This window comes from Arachis hypogaea, chromosome 10, assembly GCF_003086295.3.
Source record: "Arachis hypogaea cultivar Tifrunner chromosome 10, arahy.Tifrunner.gnm2.J5K5, whole genome shotgun sequence".
NCBI classification, from domain to species: domain Eukaryota; kingdom Viridiplantae; phylum Streptophyta; class Magnoliopsida; order Fabales; family Fabaceae; genus Arachis; species Arachis hypogaea.
Window position 1 is genome coordinate 8,724,460 of NC_092045.1, and position 19,884 is coordinate 8,744,343.

The 19,884-nt window shown below is 38.3% G+C and overlaps 2 protein-coding genes across 2 annotated transcripts; one reads left to right on the top strand and one right to left on the bottom strand.

The window, feature by feature from the left end:
• Positions 1-3,933: 3,933 nt before the first annotated feature.
• LOC112717278 (protein FAR1-RELATED SEQUENCE 5-like) lies at positions 3,934-6,126 on the top strand. Its single transcript, XM_025769358.1, has one exon. It carries the CDS (start codon positions 3,934-3,936, stop codon positions 6,124-6,126), a length of 2,193 nt encoding a protein of 730 aa, XP_025625143.1.
• A 9,328-nt stretch (positions 6,127-15,454) lies between these two features.
• Positions 15,455-16,051, bottom strand: LOC112717281 (uncharacterized). Its single transcript, XM_025769360.1, has one exon. The coding sequence runs from the start codon at positions 16,049-16,051 to the stop codon at positions 15,455-15,457; it is 597 nt and encodes a 198-aa protein (XP_025625145.1).
• Between the last annotated feature and the right edge of the window lie 3,833 nt (positions 16,052-19,884).

Genomic DNA, 19,884 nt, shown 5'->3' on the forward strand with positions numbered 1-19,884 from the left:
AGCTCGGAAAGAACGTGATGATACCTGTTGGACCAATGCATCACCCAACTGTAATGAGTAGGTGCCGTGGTCCAGTTAAAATTCTTAGGACCAGTGAGGACTTCTCCATGCGCCTTCTCCAGATTCCGCACCTCCTGAGGCACTCCCTGAACGAGTCCGAATTGTCGCCTATACCTATCGGTAGCATGCCACTCAATACATTCAAATGACACCAAAGGCACTGTAGCGCTCCACACAACCGAGTGCATATAGATTTCAGCAGGAATTATGTTAGGATCCACGCGATCCACAGCATACGCAACCCACACAAACTGAAAAAAAAATAAAGGAAATTCATGACTACAACCCACATAACAGTCACATTAACAATGGTTCATAAGATTTACACAGGCCCTAAACAGGAAACTAATACTACTTTAATGAAAACTCACCTCGCCTTCCTGAAGTTCATCAAAGGCCTTCCTAAACTCAGCTAGCTTCATGTATCTATATCGCCGGTCATCGCGCTCCCAGTTCCGCCACCTTATACGATACATTTAATGTTGACAATTGAGTTATAAATATAAATAAAGTGGTACATTTAATCATTATATTACCTGTTTGCTAGCGGAAAACTGCGGGGCTCCCTAGGAACTGGCGATAGATATGGCAGCCGCATCCAAGCCCAACCGAGAAGAAGTGTTAGTGGGCCATCTATGCCTTTACAGTCAACTCGAGATGCCCGGCATAATGCCCTATAGAGGTGTGCTAGGCATGCAGATCCCCAACTGTATTGTATAATACTACCAAATTCATGAAGCAATGGTAGAAACTTCCAGTGCACACCTGCGCCTGATTTATCCCCAAACAAGATCGTCCCGATAAGCAACATAATGTGGCATTTGACGTACCTCTGTATACCAATTTCATCAGTCAAGGGTAAATTTTCTTTAAGGTCCCGCAGCCAAGTCAGTTTAATGCAGCTGCCTCTACACTCCGACTTACGCGGTGCAACTCCGAATTGATGCAAACACTCAGCCTCCAACGCTTCGAAACTACTCATTGTCATCCCTGTAACTGGAAGTCCGTCCGTTGGAAGACCAAGAATTAGAGCAACATCTTCAAGAGTGACGGCGCATTCACCAATGGGAAGGTGAAACGTATGTGTGTCGGGGTGCCACCTCTCGATTAAAGCATTCACCAATGCCTTTTGACATTGGACTACCCCAATCTGTGATGCATGGTAAAATCCAGTAAGTCGTAGATGCTCCTCTACCCTATCATTGTACCGATCCGGAGGAACAGGATGCTCACATGTCAACATTCTTAACTTCTGCAAAGAACATAACAAAGTATTACTCAACTTCTTAACACTTACTAGCTTACTACTAAAATAAAAATATTTTTTACCACGACAACTATTAATAATAATGATAACTAATACATAAATACCTAATCAAATCTCTCTACAATAACACATTTATCTTGAATAATATCTAATACTAATTACATATAGTATTATTATTTAAACATATTTTACTCAATTATAAAAAATATTGATAATAATCACTCTATGCCTAAATTCTTTTTGAAACATCATTCATACCAACTAAAAGTTTCCCAAACAAAGACTAATAGTTTCTCACAACAACAACAATAACATTTACCTTCATTCATTACAATTATAGTTAATAATTTAGAAAAATTATAAAAATTAAACCTATTTTCAATATTAATTACGATAATAAAATTGAACCGTTGGGCTCCATTTTTTTAATTTGCTTATGTTTATATTTAAACATAACTATAATACAAAATATTCAAAATTCACAAATAAAATTTACGTGCTCTATGAGAAAATACCTAACGGAGTTTACATTTAAAAACGTCCCAAACTAACAAAATAATAATAATAATTTCACTAACAATAATATTTACAATTAAAAATTAATACTAAAAATTCTAAAAATTTTAAAAAATACATATAAATGCTAAAAAATAGTAATAATCATTCTACCCTATGGATATTTCGAATTTGCACTTCTAATAACAACAATCATAAGAAATAAATATTTTACATTAATACTTTTAAATAAAAAATTAAAAACTTAAAAAAAACTTACATAATCAGAGTGACTGAGATAATGCATAATATGAAGCTCAGGTCGATCAACATCTCTAGTTTTATTTTTTTTGGCATTCTTTTATGTATTCAAGCATGCAGTGCTGAAAGGAGAAAGATGAACAACAATGGGGGCTTCAGCTTTGAAAATGAAAGTTGGGAGAGTGATGTTTTCGGATGGTGAGAGGAGTGAATGCATGAGTGAGGGTTTGGTATAAGGGCACCGAATTGGGGAGCTACTGCTACGCAACACGTGTTCTTCAGTGAAGCAATCGGACAGTGAGTGTCCTGAGACGGAAATCGGACGGTACGTGTTGTCATGGGGAACTCGCACCGTGCGAGTTGGGTGTATACTGACACCACACTCTGGTCATGCCCCTCCCTCCCCCATAATGGCGTCTAACTCAACTACGGGTACAATATTAAAATTAAAAAGCGAATATTCCTTGCTTGTAAAAGGTTCAAACGTCTTAATTTTCAATAAATAAAAGGAAGGCATAGACTATTACTAATTCTTGGGGGTATCCCATAGTTGTCAGCTCAAACTTGAAGCCAGTAGATTCTTGTTTCTTGAATCCTCAGGTTTTGAGGTACGAGTTTGGCCAATGTGGGAAAGTGGCTTGTTCTTGTGCATTGATGTCATTTAACTTGTGGAATTAATCAAGTGTGTGAATGCCCTGTCACCTAAGCTCCCCTAGTAGCTAGTAGCCTAGTACTAATCAAACGTCTTTGCATAACTGTAAAGATGGCTTCACCTCATTTTCACAAGAGTAATGGGAAAAATAAATAAATATATTAATACTAACATTTATTAAGAATTTAAAAAGATGTGGAGTGTTCTTTAGGCTGAAAAATTTAGATATGGACATTTTTTTTATGGTGAATTCTTCCAAACCCATGGCAATTTTGTGGGTAAGTTACCCTTGCACATGTGTCTTCATCTTAGCCATTGATCAAAAAAATTTTCAACCTTTCATTAATGCATTCATTGGTTATAGCAAAAGCTTTTAATGAACATATACCATAATAGATACTACATTAATTAGAGTATATACATATTGTATAGTGTATTGGGGAACATTTGCAATTATAATTTCTACTATATCACTTATTTTTCATTTTAAAAAGTACCCTCCATCTCTTCCTGAAATTCAACATGCATCTCTCAGAACTTGAAAAACACAGCCTCCAACAGTGAAATTTTTTATACTAGTACCCACTATCCAACCCTGTTTGGTTTTTTCGCTTTCGTTGAGTGTTACACCAGAGAGTAATCCACCCAGCGTCCATTTAGCAATATTGATCTCCTTCGAGTAACAGGAGCCGGAACTGGTACTCTGGTTCCATCGGCTAGGCATCGACGTCAACTGAGGAGATGGCGAACGCTAAACTGAGGAGAATTTTGTAGCAGAACTTCTGCTAGATCCGAAGCTGTGGCTGCTGGAAGCTGGTTTAACAACATTCATTTTTCGGCTGCCTTCGAATTAGGTGCGTCGGATTAGGTAAAGGTCACCTCCCTCCGACTCCGACAGTGCAATTTTTATCCGTTGAAGCTCAACCTCTGGTTCTCATCAAGGTATGTCCGATTAAGTTTTTTTGTTAATCCAGATTAGTTTAATTTTGATGATAGTATATGCCTTTTCAACGGTTCTCTGTTTACGGTGTTGGGGAATTGAAATTAAAACCTAATACTGGGGTCCAAAACAATTGGGTTAGTTTAATTGGATTTGGTTCATTTAATTTTACATGCAGCTTAGTTTAGCTTTCCTTCGTTGCTGCCATTGGCTCTGTTAATTGACATTTTTGGGTAAAATTATGGTAGGGGTTAAATTATGTCCATAAAGGAGGATGATGTTAATAATGATTCTGATAATGATTTGGGTGTTGATTTCGATTATCAACCGAATGCAGAAGATGATGCTGATGACGACGATGTGGATTCTCTGGATTCCACTAGCAAGAGTGAAGAAGTTTGTGGTGTAAAAAGAATAGCGAATTTAATGGTAGAGGATATTTGGAACCTGGAGTTTAGGACGGAGGATGAGGCTTGCCAATTTTATAACGCTTATTCTTGTTGGCATGGATTTGTAATGAGGAAGCACGGCGTGGTTAGGGATAATCAAGGTAGAATCATTAGCAGGCAACTTGTTTGCAACAAAGAGGGCTGGAGAAATATGAGGTATCTTGATATGGATGATAGATCAAGGGAGGCAAGGTCACTAACGCGAACCAAGTGTCCAGCTCGGCTTAGGATAAAGCTTGACTACGGCTGCGGTAGATGGAAGGTATCATGTTTTGTGGAATCTCACAACCACGATCTGACGCCACCCCAATTTGCGCATCTGGTACCGGCCAATCGTCGTCTCACTGTGACTGATAGAGTCCAAGTGAAAAATCTTCATAATTTTGGTGTCAAGAGCTGCCATATTATGAGGTATATTGCATTCCAGAAGGGTGGATATCGTCATGCTGGCTTTACACGGAAAGATTTGTACAACCACATCGATCGCTATCGTCGGGCAAAAGTTAAAAACGGGGATGCCAATGCGGCAATAAACTATTTGATTGGCAAGTCAAATAACGATCCACTGTTCTTTGGAAAGTATACGTTCACTAGTGACGAAAGGCTGGAGCATATTTTTTGGGCAGATGGGCAGTCAATTATCGACTATCACTGCTTTGGAGATATTGTTGCCTTTGATTCAACCTACAAGAAGAATAAATACAACAAGCCTTTGGTCATTTTCTCTGGATGCAATCATCACGGGCAGACTGTTATCTTCGGCTCCGGCCTACTATCCGACGAAACGACAGAGACGTATAAGTGGTTGTTGGAAACCTTTGTTGAAGCGATGGGTGGGAAAAGTCCAAAAGCAGTAATAACTGACGGAGACCTTGCCATGCGAGATGCAATCAAGAATGTTCTGCCTGATGCGACCCATCGGTTATGCGGCTGGCATCTGCAGAGAAATGCATGTGAAAATATAAAGAATCCTAATTTCCTGTGCGATTTTAAGGGTCTTATATACGACAACAACGACCAGAGAGACTTTGATCGGAGATGGACAGCCATTTTGGATAAGCACAACCTTGTTGGCAGTACCTGGATGGAGAAGATGTACGAAACTCGTGAGATGTGGTCCCATTGTTTCCTCTGGGATAAGTTTTTTGGTTACATAAGGACGACATCACAGTGTGAAGGTATAAATTCTCTCATCAGATTTTATGTTAATCGCAAGAACACCCTCATTGACTTCATGCATAACCTGGATAGGGCCTTAAAGGAGTATAGAAACAACAAATTAATAGCTGACTTTAAGTCTCAGTGCTCAGAGCTAGTGATGATTACCTCATTAGAGGCATATGAAAGATCTGCATCATGTTATTTCACGCGAAACATTTTCAAGGAAATTCGTAATGAGATTCAGAGGGCATGGGCTTTGAATATAACGGTACTAAGCACAACCTTGGACAAGGTAGAGTTCAGTGTGACTGCTCTGGGAGACCCGGCCAAAGATCGCCGGGTGGAAGTCGATAGAAGTAAGAATCTGTTCTCGTGCTCGTGCAAGCTGTTTGAATCACGTGGTATTCCCTGTAGTCATATCTTCTATGCCATGAAGTTCGAAAACATACTTGAGTTTCCAGATTCGTTGATATACAAAAGGTGGACAAAGAATGCAAATAACGAATTTATTAGCACAGATATGCCTGTGAATGATGACATCGAAAGGGTCTTAAAGTTTCGAGTTGGAGCGTTGGCATCGAATTGTAACAAGCTGTGTGATATTGCTTGCAAGGATCTTGCAGACTTTGATGAAGTCCAGTCTGAACTTGTCAATTTAGTTATCCGCCTGCAGTCACGCAAACAAGGCAAGTCAACTCCTAATGTTAACGTGGAAGGCATCAACGATCCATTCGTTGTCAAAAGCAAAGGATCCCCTTCCAAGAGGTCTTCTGGAGGAAGAAGAGAGCATACTCTAATTGCCACAAGTACGGTCATTACTACAAGCGCTGTCCAGATCTGATGCAGCATAGCGTGGAAGGTAACCCTCGCGATCGATCATACGACAATGCATCAGCCAAGGACTCAGGTTTTAGTCCAGAAAGGTTTGCTAATTCTTCAAGGTCGTTCTCAATTAAGTGCGAACACCACTCAGGACCTAATACCAAGGTACGATCTGTTTATTCGAAATAGGCTCCTGCTGTGAAAATCTTGTTCGGTGTGTGTCCCTTTAAAAACCATTAAACTATGTGAATGTTCCTCTGTTTGGGCAGCCTTTTAAAAGGGGTGGAACAAGGAAGTTTACGGCGACGGGTATGAGGAACCGGAAGGGTAAAGACAACACTTTTGTTGAGGTAATTTTTTTGAATATAAACATCTAATTTCTGTGTCATGAACTGGGTAAATTAATGATGATCTCGGACTTCTTGTCTAAAAAAAAATTTATAAAACAGCGGAGCCTCCATGAAAGCAGCGAATCCATTGACATCGCGTCCACGAATGGTGTTTTCAATAAAAATCTCTACTCGTTAACACAGGTGTGATGCGTTAAACTCTTCTTAACCACTTTGCGATGAATGACCATTATGGTTTTATGCATGATTATAGTTTTTGATTGGGGATTATGATGTTATCAGCAGGTGAAGGAGTCACAGCAGGACAAGAGACATTCATTCAAGTAACTATGAATGCGTTAATGATGTCGTTGATGATAAATGTGACACACGACATGTGCAGATCGATGTCCGAGATCCGTTAACATCGTCACTACCTTGTGGCAACAAACAAGGATCGTACATGGCATTGTTCGCGTCGATGCACAGGACACATTGACCATTTCAAGGAATTAGTCTTCTGAATTTAGTGTAATGCAAGTATAATTGGTTCTAAAAGCATGATCTATCCTGATTTACTGACCGCAATGTATTAGTCACTGCTTGGTATTGAGGAGTTTTTAGTTGTAGTTATTTACGTTAAGTATGAACATGTCAATTTTGGTGATAATGATGTTCAATAATATGTATGTGATTTGCTTACATTGCTGTGTTCTTGTTGCAGTAAATTGCGGTTGACTTTTGGGTAACGATTTGCAACCATTGTGATTATGCAATTCAGTTGATCAATTAGAGTTGTGTAAATTGATTTTTTTCCCTACTTAGTCCATTATGATGACAATAATCAATATGCATGTGTTTTGCTTACATTGCTGTATTTTAGTTGAAGTTTATTGTGGGTGCATTTGGAGTAAGGACTTCCTACCATTGTGGTTATGCAATACAGTTGAAAAAATAGAGCTGTGTTAATTGAATTTTTTTCTTTTCTTATTGCATTTGATTTACCAACCAAATTATTTGATTGAATGGGTTGTAGTCTCCAAGGTTGAATTGTTCTTAGATGGTTACGAATCTCTTTTGTAACGTTGAGGTTGTGAATCTACTTTGTTATTATGGATTTCCTGTATTCATTGAAAATTTTATTTAAGGGAAAATGGCACACTGCGTATGAAAGCAGTTTGAAATATATATAGATATATGAAGCAGATAATTCGTAAACAGAAACACATTTTTATTCGCTCATATCATAGTTTCGATTGTTAGGTTCAATAACATTTTGAGGTTGTTAGAGTCTTACATACTGACTGAATTTAACACTAAAAACAATAAATGTTTGAAACACTGCGGACATTTCCTTTAAGTTGTACAATAACGAATCTTTCTATGTTCTCAGCTACTTGACTACGGCATGAATTTACTTTGACAGGCAGGGTTTTCCTTCCTGGCATTGAGAGCTTGAATATTTCTAGAATGTAGTCATCCAGCATCCGTAACATTGTTTACTATTATGACCTGATATTAAGAAAACTCATCACGACAACTATACACATTAGATGAATCAAAAAAATCAATTAATTCAGTAAACCTAAAAAAAAGGATCCACGAAACTGCTAGTTACCCTTTAGCCTTTGGGTTCTAGGTTCTTCATCAATTTCCTTTCCCAGTGTTCCACCTACATACACAACAACAGCCTATGTTAAATATAAGTATATAAATTCAAAGAAATACATCACATGGACCAACCATACATTAATCAGATTATTTTAATAGCTCTATTGCATGCGCCCAAACACCATCCGAGACACTTGTACTCTAAATTACAACAAGAAGCATTTTTTTTTACCTCTAGACGGATTTCTTCCGTGGGAAAATGAATCGGTGCCGCAGCACAAGTGCCTAAGTTGGTTTGGAAATGGTACTTCTCATTTTCACCATCTTCCTGAACTCTTGGGGGAGAAGCAACGTCATCTGTTCCCTTCGCGCATCCTCGTCGTGCATTGAGATGAGATATGGTTAGTTAATATTTTGCTTTTTTCTTCCGTGCATAAGTATGTGGAAAAGGTACCGCGGTCGTAAGTACAACTGTTCGTGAAACATAGACGGAGTTCCGCTACGTATGAAAATTATGAATTACTCAAGACAAAACCCAAGGCAGTATTATCGAGGTCTGTAGCCGATGACATGTTGTCGAACTTTAATTTAGTGTGTCAAGCCGACTACAGAAGACGTTCCTTGTTCGGCTAAGTGGGAAGGAGTATCAACTCCAATTTTGTCGGAGCTACCAACTGGTGACGGAATGAAAGTCAGACGGAGGAATGTAGATGATAGTGTTTGGTTAAATGAAGGTTGGTATGCACTTCCTGAGTTCTTAAGACTAAAGCATGGATATTTTGTGGTTTTCAAGTACATGCTAAATCCGTATACGAATTAATTGTGATCCACTTTGAGTGATGCAAAGTTTGACTAGTCAAGTTTGAAATGTTTTCATAACGACCAGCAGGAAGTGATACGGAAAATCATTTCCCACATCCGGTGCTCGTGATGGAAACCGATCAACCTCGAAAATTCAATCATCTATTCACTCAGTAGTGTCATAAGGAATTCATCATGGATTTACCAGTGTACAAAAAAACAACAAAATACCCATGCCTTAGCGCTAAGAAACCAACAACTCCATACCAACTTTCATTCAAACAGACACGAGCATCTATATTTTTTCTCAGTCAAAACTTTTTCCCGTCACCCGCTGGTATCTCCGACAATATTGTGTTAAAAGAGCCTAACCAAGTAACCCTTAAAATTTTATTCACATTACAACCATCACGCCATTGTCTTACCTTCATAGTCAGATTTGTTGGCTGCTTTGGGTTCGGTTATTGAGTGGCTTCACATGTGACTGCAGTTTCCAGCATCCGAACGGCGATGGCAACCCCAAGGCTGTCAATTTCATCGACCAACGTGCATCTTGGATCACAAAAGTCCACCCAGCAACACTTGGAAAGAACACTGCTTCCCGAACACAATCTGAAATCCCAGACAGACACATCAGGTATAAAATACTCAATAAGTCATTCATCAAATCAATTATATACATTAACAACCATGTTCCAACAAAATCATCTCCAAATACACAACCTAATATAATGACTTCACAAATTAGTCCATAAACCGAGAAGAACTTACCATCGTATCGACGAAATAGCCACTTTGATTTAGCGAGAAACAACCCATCCTGTGAGACGATACAGGGCATCCATGATACTACCGCTAATTGTGACGATTTGTGGAATTAGGGAAAACCTCAACCGAACGAGCGTTGATGGGGTTGAAGACAATCTGCCCATTTGTAGAACCCTCGCTTGGTGTTGGATAGTGTGATCTTGGATGTGGATAAAGTCTTATCTCATTAGGATCGACAATTTGTGGTTCTCGTTCTTCTCTTCCAGATCCACCTCTTCTTATCTATGCTCTGGACCTGCAAAAATGAAACCACATGATCCCCACTGCAAAGTGAATAAGCCCACACCACCCATTAGCCCAACTACCTTAAACAAGTCCACCGGTGTTTATCAACATTAAAGCAAGATTAAAAAAAAAACTGGTTACATACGGCTTCATTCAAACATTACCGGTGTTATCATCTTTCTGGATAAACATTTTTATCTTTTACATTTTAATGTCAAACCAAACCAATTTTTTTAAAAAAACCCCCTATTTTTTTTTTGGTCGATAAAAAAAAACCCCTTTTAAGTGTCAATTGTAAACCCAACATATAAAGAGAATTTGACCTACAAAAATTTGAGGAGTTGTTGTCTTCCTCACCTATTGGGCCACATTTTTTATAATTTTTCTTGAAAGCCCAACAAAGTAATCAATTTATTCTGGCTACTCTTCAAAAAAAAAAGGCAACTCTGCCATTTTTAATGAGAAACTAAGTTTTGTCCAACCAAGTTAGAATGGAAAAGTCAATTAAAAAACGAGCACAAACATACAATATTTGCAAACGCGATGCTGTTTTAGTTAATACCAAAGGTTGATTTCAATTTCATAACACAAAAAAAAAGTCATTATAACTGTTCAACAAACAAGACACATATAATACTTTCTAAACCTAATGGAAAAGTCTTAGCATGATATATTTTGACAATGAGGTCAAACACAGGGGCTAAGCGCCTTCAGTCACTCATCCTTATGCATCCTATCTGCATCGAACCTTGATGATCGTCACTGGCTCCGTTGATATCACCTCGAAGACACCCACGCCACCTGGCTTGAAGTTGCACAATGAAGCAAAGTTCTCCCATCCTCCAGAAATAACGCCAAAGCTACCATCCCTTTTTCCACTGTACCTTGTATATGTAGCTTCGACCTGTATGTGGCCATGTGTGAGGATGAGAGGGTGTCTCTGACCAGTGAAGTGACTGAGATGGGGGACATTCGACTGATTATAACACAAGAAATTTCAGTTAGTATTATCTACTTTAATGCTTACTTCAGTAAAACAATATTTCAACCAAAATGTCTTAACAACTTAACGCTTACCAATAATCGCGACGACATCATGCGAGCAGTTAGGTCCATCACAAAGAAAGGCCACTTGCTTTTGACCTTTGCGGCAACCACTCTAGCACTGGCTGAAGGAGGTATGTTGATACACTTTGTCATTTCATAATTACCAGTCCTTATATATGGTGGTTCTTCAGGATCACGGAGTTGGTACGAGTTCTCAATGCCACCAAAATTAAAAATCTTGACTTGGAAAGTGGAATTTCCTTTGTGTGTGAAATATAGCATGGAGTCCAGATTGATTTTGTACATCTGATAGAACTCCTCCCAGCCTCGAGTCAATGCAATTTTGCCACTTTGGAGCTGCGTCCAGAAGCACCGACAGGGGTTATTCCTTCCGTCAGGCACAACCAGGTCCAGGTAGGGGGTACGGTTTGGTAGCTCATCGGGAGTTATAGGTAATGACTGTTACAAATTGGTGAAGTTCTGTCAAAACATCGATAGCATTGCAAAAACTCTAAAATTAAGAGGTGTCAAGGAAACGGATGTTAGTTACCAGTTTGAACATTGAAGGCCTTATTATTGGCTTCAGAAACCTCATCTTGTAGCTTTGTGTCGTACCGTTATCAATCTCTTGGACTCTCTTACCCTTGTCCTTCGAAGTCGTCGTCTATGGCAAGTGTCACACAGTTGCCAAGTTCAAAAAGGAACAAGGTCAGAGTTCATTTAAAAAAACCCATACAGTCGAAGCTTCTGATTTAAAATCAACACACATGCATGTTTTTGAAATTGGAAACTAAGTGGTTCAATTTTTCCACACACAGTGCAACTATATTTTGTTGTAATCGTTTATTGTCGTGATCTATTGAATCTTTAACAGAACAATCTTAATCAAACCTAAATGCATAAAATCCTTTTCAGACGATCAAATCAGAAACCCAAATCAGTCCCCCTATCATTTAAAAAATGCCTAACCATCATAATTTGATTTTACTACGATTACATTTTTTTGTACATTGACACTACATGCAGATGCTGATAAACTACCGACCACTATCAGGAGAAGAGTTAGGATAGAGTTTCACCTTGTTTGACATATTCTCCGAGACGAAGCTGTTGGAGTCGATGCCTTCAGCAGTGTATTCTGTGTTATGTTGGGGTTGCTTTAAGGGTTTTTTCTTTTAAGGAAGATGGAAGGTGAATAGTGATTACTGAAGGATACTTATGTTACACGCTTGTGAATCAAAAGAAAATATATAGTAAAAAAATGAGGGGTTAAAAACGCGGCGTTTTACAAAAAAATTTAGTTAGTAATTTAGCTACTTAAACGTTGTGGTTTTCGATAATCTCCAACAAATATTCTGTTCTATTCCAATAACTCCCCGTAAATCCCTCTCCTTCGAAGTTCGTTTTCAACGAAATACTAAATAAAATTTAATTTAACTTCAAAAAAAAAGAAATCCTAGGAAAAAATCCATTATTAATTGATTGCTATTAACCGCATTAATTTAATAAGTTGGTTTATACGTAACTACTACTATTTCCTTTGAAAATTAAATTCTTCAACAATTGTTCCTATTGAAATTAATGCTAGATTAAATTAAAACCGCTAGAAACTCGAAACAAACGTTTTAAAATTTTTAAAATTAAATTCAATTTTTTAAATAATCTGATTATTGGGTATCTTTTTTTCTTTTTTAAAATGCCTGTGACTATCTATTTGATAACTATTATTGTTTATATTTAGATCCTTCAATGAAAATTATTAACTACATAAAACTAAAAAAAATCTTTGCACATTTATAAACGACACATTTCCAAAACATTTTGATAATCAATGAATTAAAGTTTATTTTACGTTTTCCAAAATTTCGGATAACACAGAGTTGGCTAATATTAAGTACCCTCTACCACTGATTCGACGTTTGGTTTAATTTTACATTAAAAGGATTAATAAATTCTCAACTAACATAGTCACATAGCAAAACAACTGAATAAGAAAAAAAGTTACGTTCATTAATCAACTATTGTTCGTCTGAAAACTTCGTTGGCATCTCCCTCCCTTCAACCACAGCAATCGTTGAAGTAATTAATCTAGAATGGAGTCTAGATTCCGGTAAGCATCTTCTTCAATTTTTGCCATCTCGTTTGATTGCAGCCGTATCTGTAAAGAATAAAATGGAGCATATTGAAATAAATGCATGCATTGATTAATTAAATAAAGAGTCACAAAATGTTTGGCTACTCCCTTCTTTTATGGTTTCGGGCCACTCTGTTTTATTCGTTGTTGTTTCTACATGTTGGTTTAGGTATGTTAATGCATTAAGGAACATTCAACAATCGTACAACCAGTTCTATGTGTTTGGGCTCTTTGCAACAGATGTACGTATATCCACAATTTTGCCTTCTTTTGTTGTTATGATTCTGTTAAAAAACGTTTGGAAAACTAAGTTGCCATGGTTTTGTCTTGTTCCGCCACAGGATGATGTTGAATTCCCACCTAATATTGTGAATCTCTTCAAGTGGTACAGTACCACTGATCTTTATTTGGTTGACACTCAAGACAATGCCTCCACATCACACCCAAGCAAGAAGGTAACAGGTTTTGGATAAAGGGAGCTGATTTAGGGAGGATACGGCGCATGTACAGACGAAGTTCTTGCTGAGTGTGGAGCTTAGGTACGTCGGCTGGGGAGTATTCTACATGCTCGTCGGGACATTAACCGGAAAGATGAACTTCCGTGTGTTGTTGATGAACTGTATGCGGCGAAGGTTTGCCTGACTATATCGTTCAACGCTTAGCTTCGGTGTGCGGGGCTTACTTCAACAAAGAAGCCCAACTTAGAGTCTACCAGACCGAGATGTTCCTGAGGAATAACGCCGATCCAACACAGCAATATTTCGATACTCAGCAGTCAGGGTGAGTAACAATGGACCATTATTTTCTGGTCTAATTTCTCATGTTTTCATGTTTTCTGCCTAAGTTTTTTCAACTCAACTACAGTGTAAACAAGAGGCAACATGGTGGGGGCTGAGGCAGGTCCTAGTAAGCGACAGCGACCCAGACCTCTCCTGAATCGTTTGTCAACCAGGGGTCAAATTAACAGATTTATGCAGACCTATAAACTTTCCTGTGTAGTGTAATTAATCAAATGTTATCCTTAATGTGTTATTTTGTATGTGATGTAATGTGTTTGACATTTGGTGATCAGTTGTGATATACTATGGTTTGTATTTATGGTGCGTATGTTGCTTTCTATTTATTGCGTCTATGTTTGGTTATCAGCAGTGTATCGACTAGATATTGACTGCTACAGCATACAAATACAATGCTACTGAATGCAAATGATCCTATACGCACGTAACATATATGATAACATTAGTATGTGGGAAAACAATGGATTATGTTAAGCATTAAAGATGAAAAAAATTTCGGTTAACTGTTAAAAAATCAGTTTTACATGAAATGATTTTAGGGTTTAACTTTCTCTTGTTTAAGATTTTTGTGGCCATAACAATATGTCACAATATTGTATTCCTCAAATGCTGGTTATTTGATTTCTTAACTTTGTTATTTTAAGTTGCAGCACTCTCCCGTTTTGGTTTTCAAAAAGTCAAGAAAAAAAAAGAAACGTACTATATTCCAAAACAACTACATTCTCACGGGCCCACTTAAATGTCATTTAGAATTTTTGGTCATAGTGTATAGTCCTTGACGTTTTAAAAAGATTTTTTTTCCTAACAACACCTTTAGGGCCCACGAATAAAATTAAAACTTATACACAAATTGTCTACCACATACACCAGTCCGAATTTAAAATGACCAACTAAAAAGGGTGAACTTCAAGTAATATAGTTGAAAAAACATTCCTGCTATATCTCCTACGTTAGTCCAGTAAGTCCAAGTACATAATAATATCTTGTGTTTGGGAGGTACATGGTGAAGGACTCCAAACGACATTAACTTAATTAATGGTCGTAGGGTCTGTTATTTCCAATTTAAACTTCATGACCACATCCGAATAAGGAACCGGATTGATCAAGATTCTATCAACAGAATCAAGTAACATGGAAAGATAATCTAACTTGGATATTAAAAATGAGCCTACAACGTATATTTCATCTCCCTTAACAAGTAAAGATTCTGTTGGAACTAGATTATTTTGAAAAAAGAAACTAACCTTTATCGTATATTGTATGACTAATTCACACAGCGATAATGTGTTCCTGTCCACCATCTGATCCAACATTTCATGCCTTGTATCGTATGATGAACGACATTTTTGTCCCCATGATAATGCGGGGGATTGATGCGTCGTTGAAAAGAACGAAAGCAAAATCACCCGATTCTTTGTCCCTCCGAGGCATGACTGTCACCCTTTGAACCACATGACCAAACATGTTGCAGAAAAACTCAGCAATGCCCTCTGCAGTTGGCATGGACTCTCGACCGAAGCATACGGTCAGTGTCTTTGGACGTTCCGCGTCATCCAGCTCCTTGCAGACGTACTTCTACTTTCCCTTATCTTGCTCAGTTTGCCTTCCTCCTTGTTGCATATGCATTCCTCGGCCATCGTTATGTCTACTCGATGCCTCTGGTGCAACCGATATGCACTGGTCCTGTGTGTTGAAACCCGGTAGTTCTTTAGGAGTCCTCTGGTACTCCAACCACACCGTATCCATCGTTATGTCGCCTAGAATTCTAGCGCAAATGGTTGATAGGGTATCGGGAATTAGAGTTAGGAGGATCGATCTCATCCTATGAACCTGGTATAACGTGAGATCAATTTTCAGCACGTGTCCGAGGGTTTCGAGTTTTCTGGACTTTTCCACAACCCCAGACAACTCCTGAGATAGTAGGCATTGCAAACAGATGACACATTCATCGGCAAGACTGTTCATAAACCAGCCTTCATTTTTTATGGTTGTTTGCACAATACCATTCAGTCTCATTGTCTCCAGTGACAATAGAAATGCCATGACCATCAGGGACTGTTTAACTTCGCGGTGAAGGACTTGCGTCAGCATCCTGAATGCAGTTCGATCGATTCCATGGAACATTTCCAAACATTCGATTGCCATGGTTGAGGGCTTCCTTCTAGTATCCATGTTGTATGGGTTAGAATTTGTAAGTATATAGTTTGTAGTTGTAGTTTTTTATGCTTAGACCACCAACTCATTTCCTCCTTCTTGTAGTCATGCAGCATGGTCTCCACTTTATTGCACCATCTTCTTGCTCGTAGTCCTAGACTAACCATCACCTACCTAATTGGAATATTATTTATTGGCCTTAATTACATTCTATACATGTATATGATTTATTGATACCACTAGGTGCGGTTTATAGTTTCTTCTTGAAAAAAAACATGTGATAAGTTTATCTAGTAAGGCGAAATTGAAATTTAATTGCGTAAACCTCGCCATATTCTATATGATCATAACAGGTTATTTACCATATGCAGTAATAATTTTTGTATACTACATTATCATTTTAATTTACATAACTGAATAGATGTTACTAATTAATTCTCTAATAAATTTAATATAATATTTATAGACCAAAATAAAAATAATATATAAAAAGTGGAAAACTATAGTGAATGGTTCTGTGCCTCTGGTTTTTCGTTTGGCGGTTTCCGGTTCAATGTGTACGGTTTAGGATTCGCAGTTTGATCGCTAGGTCTTTTAGTGAACGGCTTCGTGTATCTTGTTTATGGTTTGCCGGTTTCCGGTTCAATGCGCCGGTCCAGTGTGTACGGTTATAGTGAATAGGCCTTAGAGTGAACGGTTTCGTGCTAATGGTTTATTGTATGGCAGTTTCTGCTTCAACGTGTACGGTTTAGGGTTCGCGGTTTCGTCGTTAGGTCTTATGGTGAATGGTTCTGTGCCTCTGGTTTTTCGTTTAGCAGTTTCCAGTTCAACGTGTACGGTTCAATGTGTACGAGTTAGTCAGTAGGTCTTATCATGAATGGTTCTGTGTCTATGGTTTATCGTTAGGCGGTTTCCGGTTCAATGTTAACGGTTTAGGGTTCGCGGTTTGATCGCTAGGTCTTTTAGTGAACGGCTTCGTGTATCTTGTTTATGGTTTGCCAGTTTCTGGTTCAATGCGCACGGTTCAATGTGTCCGGTCTAGCTACTAGATCTCAGACTGAATGGTCTTCGTGCCGCGGTTTATTGTTTGGCGGTTTCCCATTCGATGTGTACGGTTAGGGTTCGCAGTTTCGTCGGTAGTCTTATCATGATTGGTTCTGTGCCTCTAGTTTTTCGTTTGGCAGTTTCCAGTTCAATTTGTACGGTTTAGGGTTCGCGGTTTGATCGCTAGGTCTTTTAGTGAACGATTCGTGTATCTTGTTTATGGTTTGCCAGTTTCCAGTTCAATGCGCACGGTCCAATGTGTACGGTTATAGTGAATAGGCCTTAGAGTGAACGGTTTCGTGCTAATGGTTTATTGTATGGCGGTTTCTGCTTCAACGTGTACGGTTTAGGGTTCGCGGTTTCGTCGTTAGGTCTTATGGTGAATGGTTTTGTGCCTCTGGTTTTTCGTTTGGCGGTTTTCGGTTCAACGTGTACGGTTCAATGTGTACGAGTTAGTCAGTAGGTCTTATCATGAATGGTTCTGTGTCTATGATTTATCGTTAGGCAGTTTCCGGTTCAATGTTAACGGTTTAGGGTTCGCGTTTGATCGCTAGGTCTTTTAGTGAACGGCTTCGTGTATCTTGTTTATGGTTTGCCGGTTTCCGGTTCAATGCGCACGGTCCAGTGTGTCCGGTCTAGCTACTAGATCTCAGACTGAATGGTCTTCGTGCCGACGGTTTATTGTTTGGCAGTTTCCCATTCGATGTGTACGGTTTAGGGTTCGCAGTTTCGTCAGTAGGTCTTATCATGAATGGTTCTGTGCCTCTGGTTTTCGTTTGGCGGTTTCCGGTTCAATGTGTACGGTTTAGGATTCGCGTTTGATCACTAGGTCTTTTAGTGAACGACTTTGTGTATCTTGTTTATGGTTTGCCGGTTTTCGGTTCAATGCGCACGGTCCAGTGGTATGGTTATAGTGAATAGGCCTTAGAGTGAACGGTTTCGTGCTAATGGTTTATTGTATGGCGGTTTCTGCTTCAACGTGTACGGTTTAGGGTTCGCGGTTTCGTCGTTAGGTCTTATGGTGAATGGTTCTGTGCCTCTGGTTTTTCGTTTGGCGGTTTCCGGTTCAACGTGTACGGTTCAATGTGTACGAGTTAGTCAGTAGGTCTTATCATGAATGGTTCTGTGTCTATGGTTTATCGTTAGGCGGTTTCCGGTTCAATGTTAACGGTTTAGGGTTCGCGGTTTGATCGCTAGGTCTTTTAGTGAACGGCGTCGTGTATCTTGTTTATGGTTTGCCGGTTTCCGGTTCAATGTGCACGGTCCAGTGTGTCCGGTCTAGCAACTAGATCTCAGACTGAATGGTCTTCGGTGCCGACGGTTTATTGTTTGGCAGTTTCCCATTCGATGTGTACGGTTTAGGGTTCGCAGTTTCGTCGGTAGGTCTTATCATGAATGGTTCTGTGCCTCTGGTTTTTCGTTTGGCGGTTTCCGGTTCAATGTGTACGGTTTAGGATTCGCGTTTGATCGCTAGGTCTTTTAGTGAACGGTTTCGTGTATCTTGTTTATGGTTGCCGGTTTCCGGTTCAATGCGCACGGTCCAGTGTGTACGGTTATAGTGAATAGGCCTTAGAGTGAACGGTTTCGTGCTAATGGTTTATTGTATGGCGGTTTCTGCTTCAATGTGTACGGTTTAGTCGTTAGGTCTTATGGTGAATGGTTCTGTGCCTCTGGTTTTTCGTTTGGCGGTTTCCGGTTCAACGTGTACGGTTCAATGTGTACGAGTTAGTCAGTAGGTCTTATCATGAATGGTTCTGTGTCTATGGTTTACGTAGGCGTTTTCGTTCAATGTTAACGGTTTAGGGTTCGCGGTTTGATCGCTAGTCTTTTAGTGAACGGCTTCGTGTATCTTGTTTATGGTTTGCCGGTTTCCGGTTCAATGCGCACGTCCAGTGTTAATTTTTCTGATTTTTTTACTATTTTTTGTTCCATATCAATTCCTTTTTTTCTATCTTTTATTACATTGTATTTATGTTGTGTATGAAATTTTTTATTTTTTTATTCAATTAAATTTATTTAATTTTTATTGTATTTTTTGTTCATATGATATATGTTGTTGGTTTTATGAAATTTTTATTATTTTTTATCTGTATGATTTTTTTCCTATTGTTTTGATGTACTATATCTTTGTTTTATACTAATTTTTTTTTTATTTTGACTTTGTAAAATTTGTGATTGTAATTATTATTTATTACGTTTATTATAAAATTTTGTATAATATAAACTATGATCCATAAAAAAGACAAAATAACTAAAAAATTAATTATAAATAACAGGAGCCATAAATAGGTGAAAATTTTATAGTCCAAGATAATACTAAATTAAAGAGTACAGGTAAAAATCAATTTTGATACAAATATTGCCAAACATAAAATCACGTTAACCCAAACTTACTTTTCATCAAAATCAATTTTGGTAAAATCAATTTTAAGCAACGCACCTTTGCAAACTGAAATCCAAACACACACTTAAATGGTTCCAGTCTTAGAGTGATAAATCCATGTTTATGATACTAATAAAAAATTTCCAAACACATTACTAATAGTTAGTTTTAAGTTTCGTTATTATCTTCGGGAAGGAAGTGCTTTGCGATGAGGGATGGGAAGTTCAGTCTCTATAAGTGATAGGCAACGGGCTAAAGGTGGAAAACAAAAAAGTCATTAGGCAATAATTAGGGTGCACCATAAGTTAGATGATGAGTGACCATGACAAAGGAAAAATCAAAGATCTGTGTTGGAGACAGGTAATGGTATACACATAGTTAATGAAAAGGAATATAACTCATAGGAAATGGAATAAAAATTCCC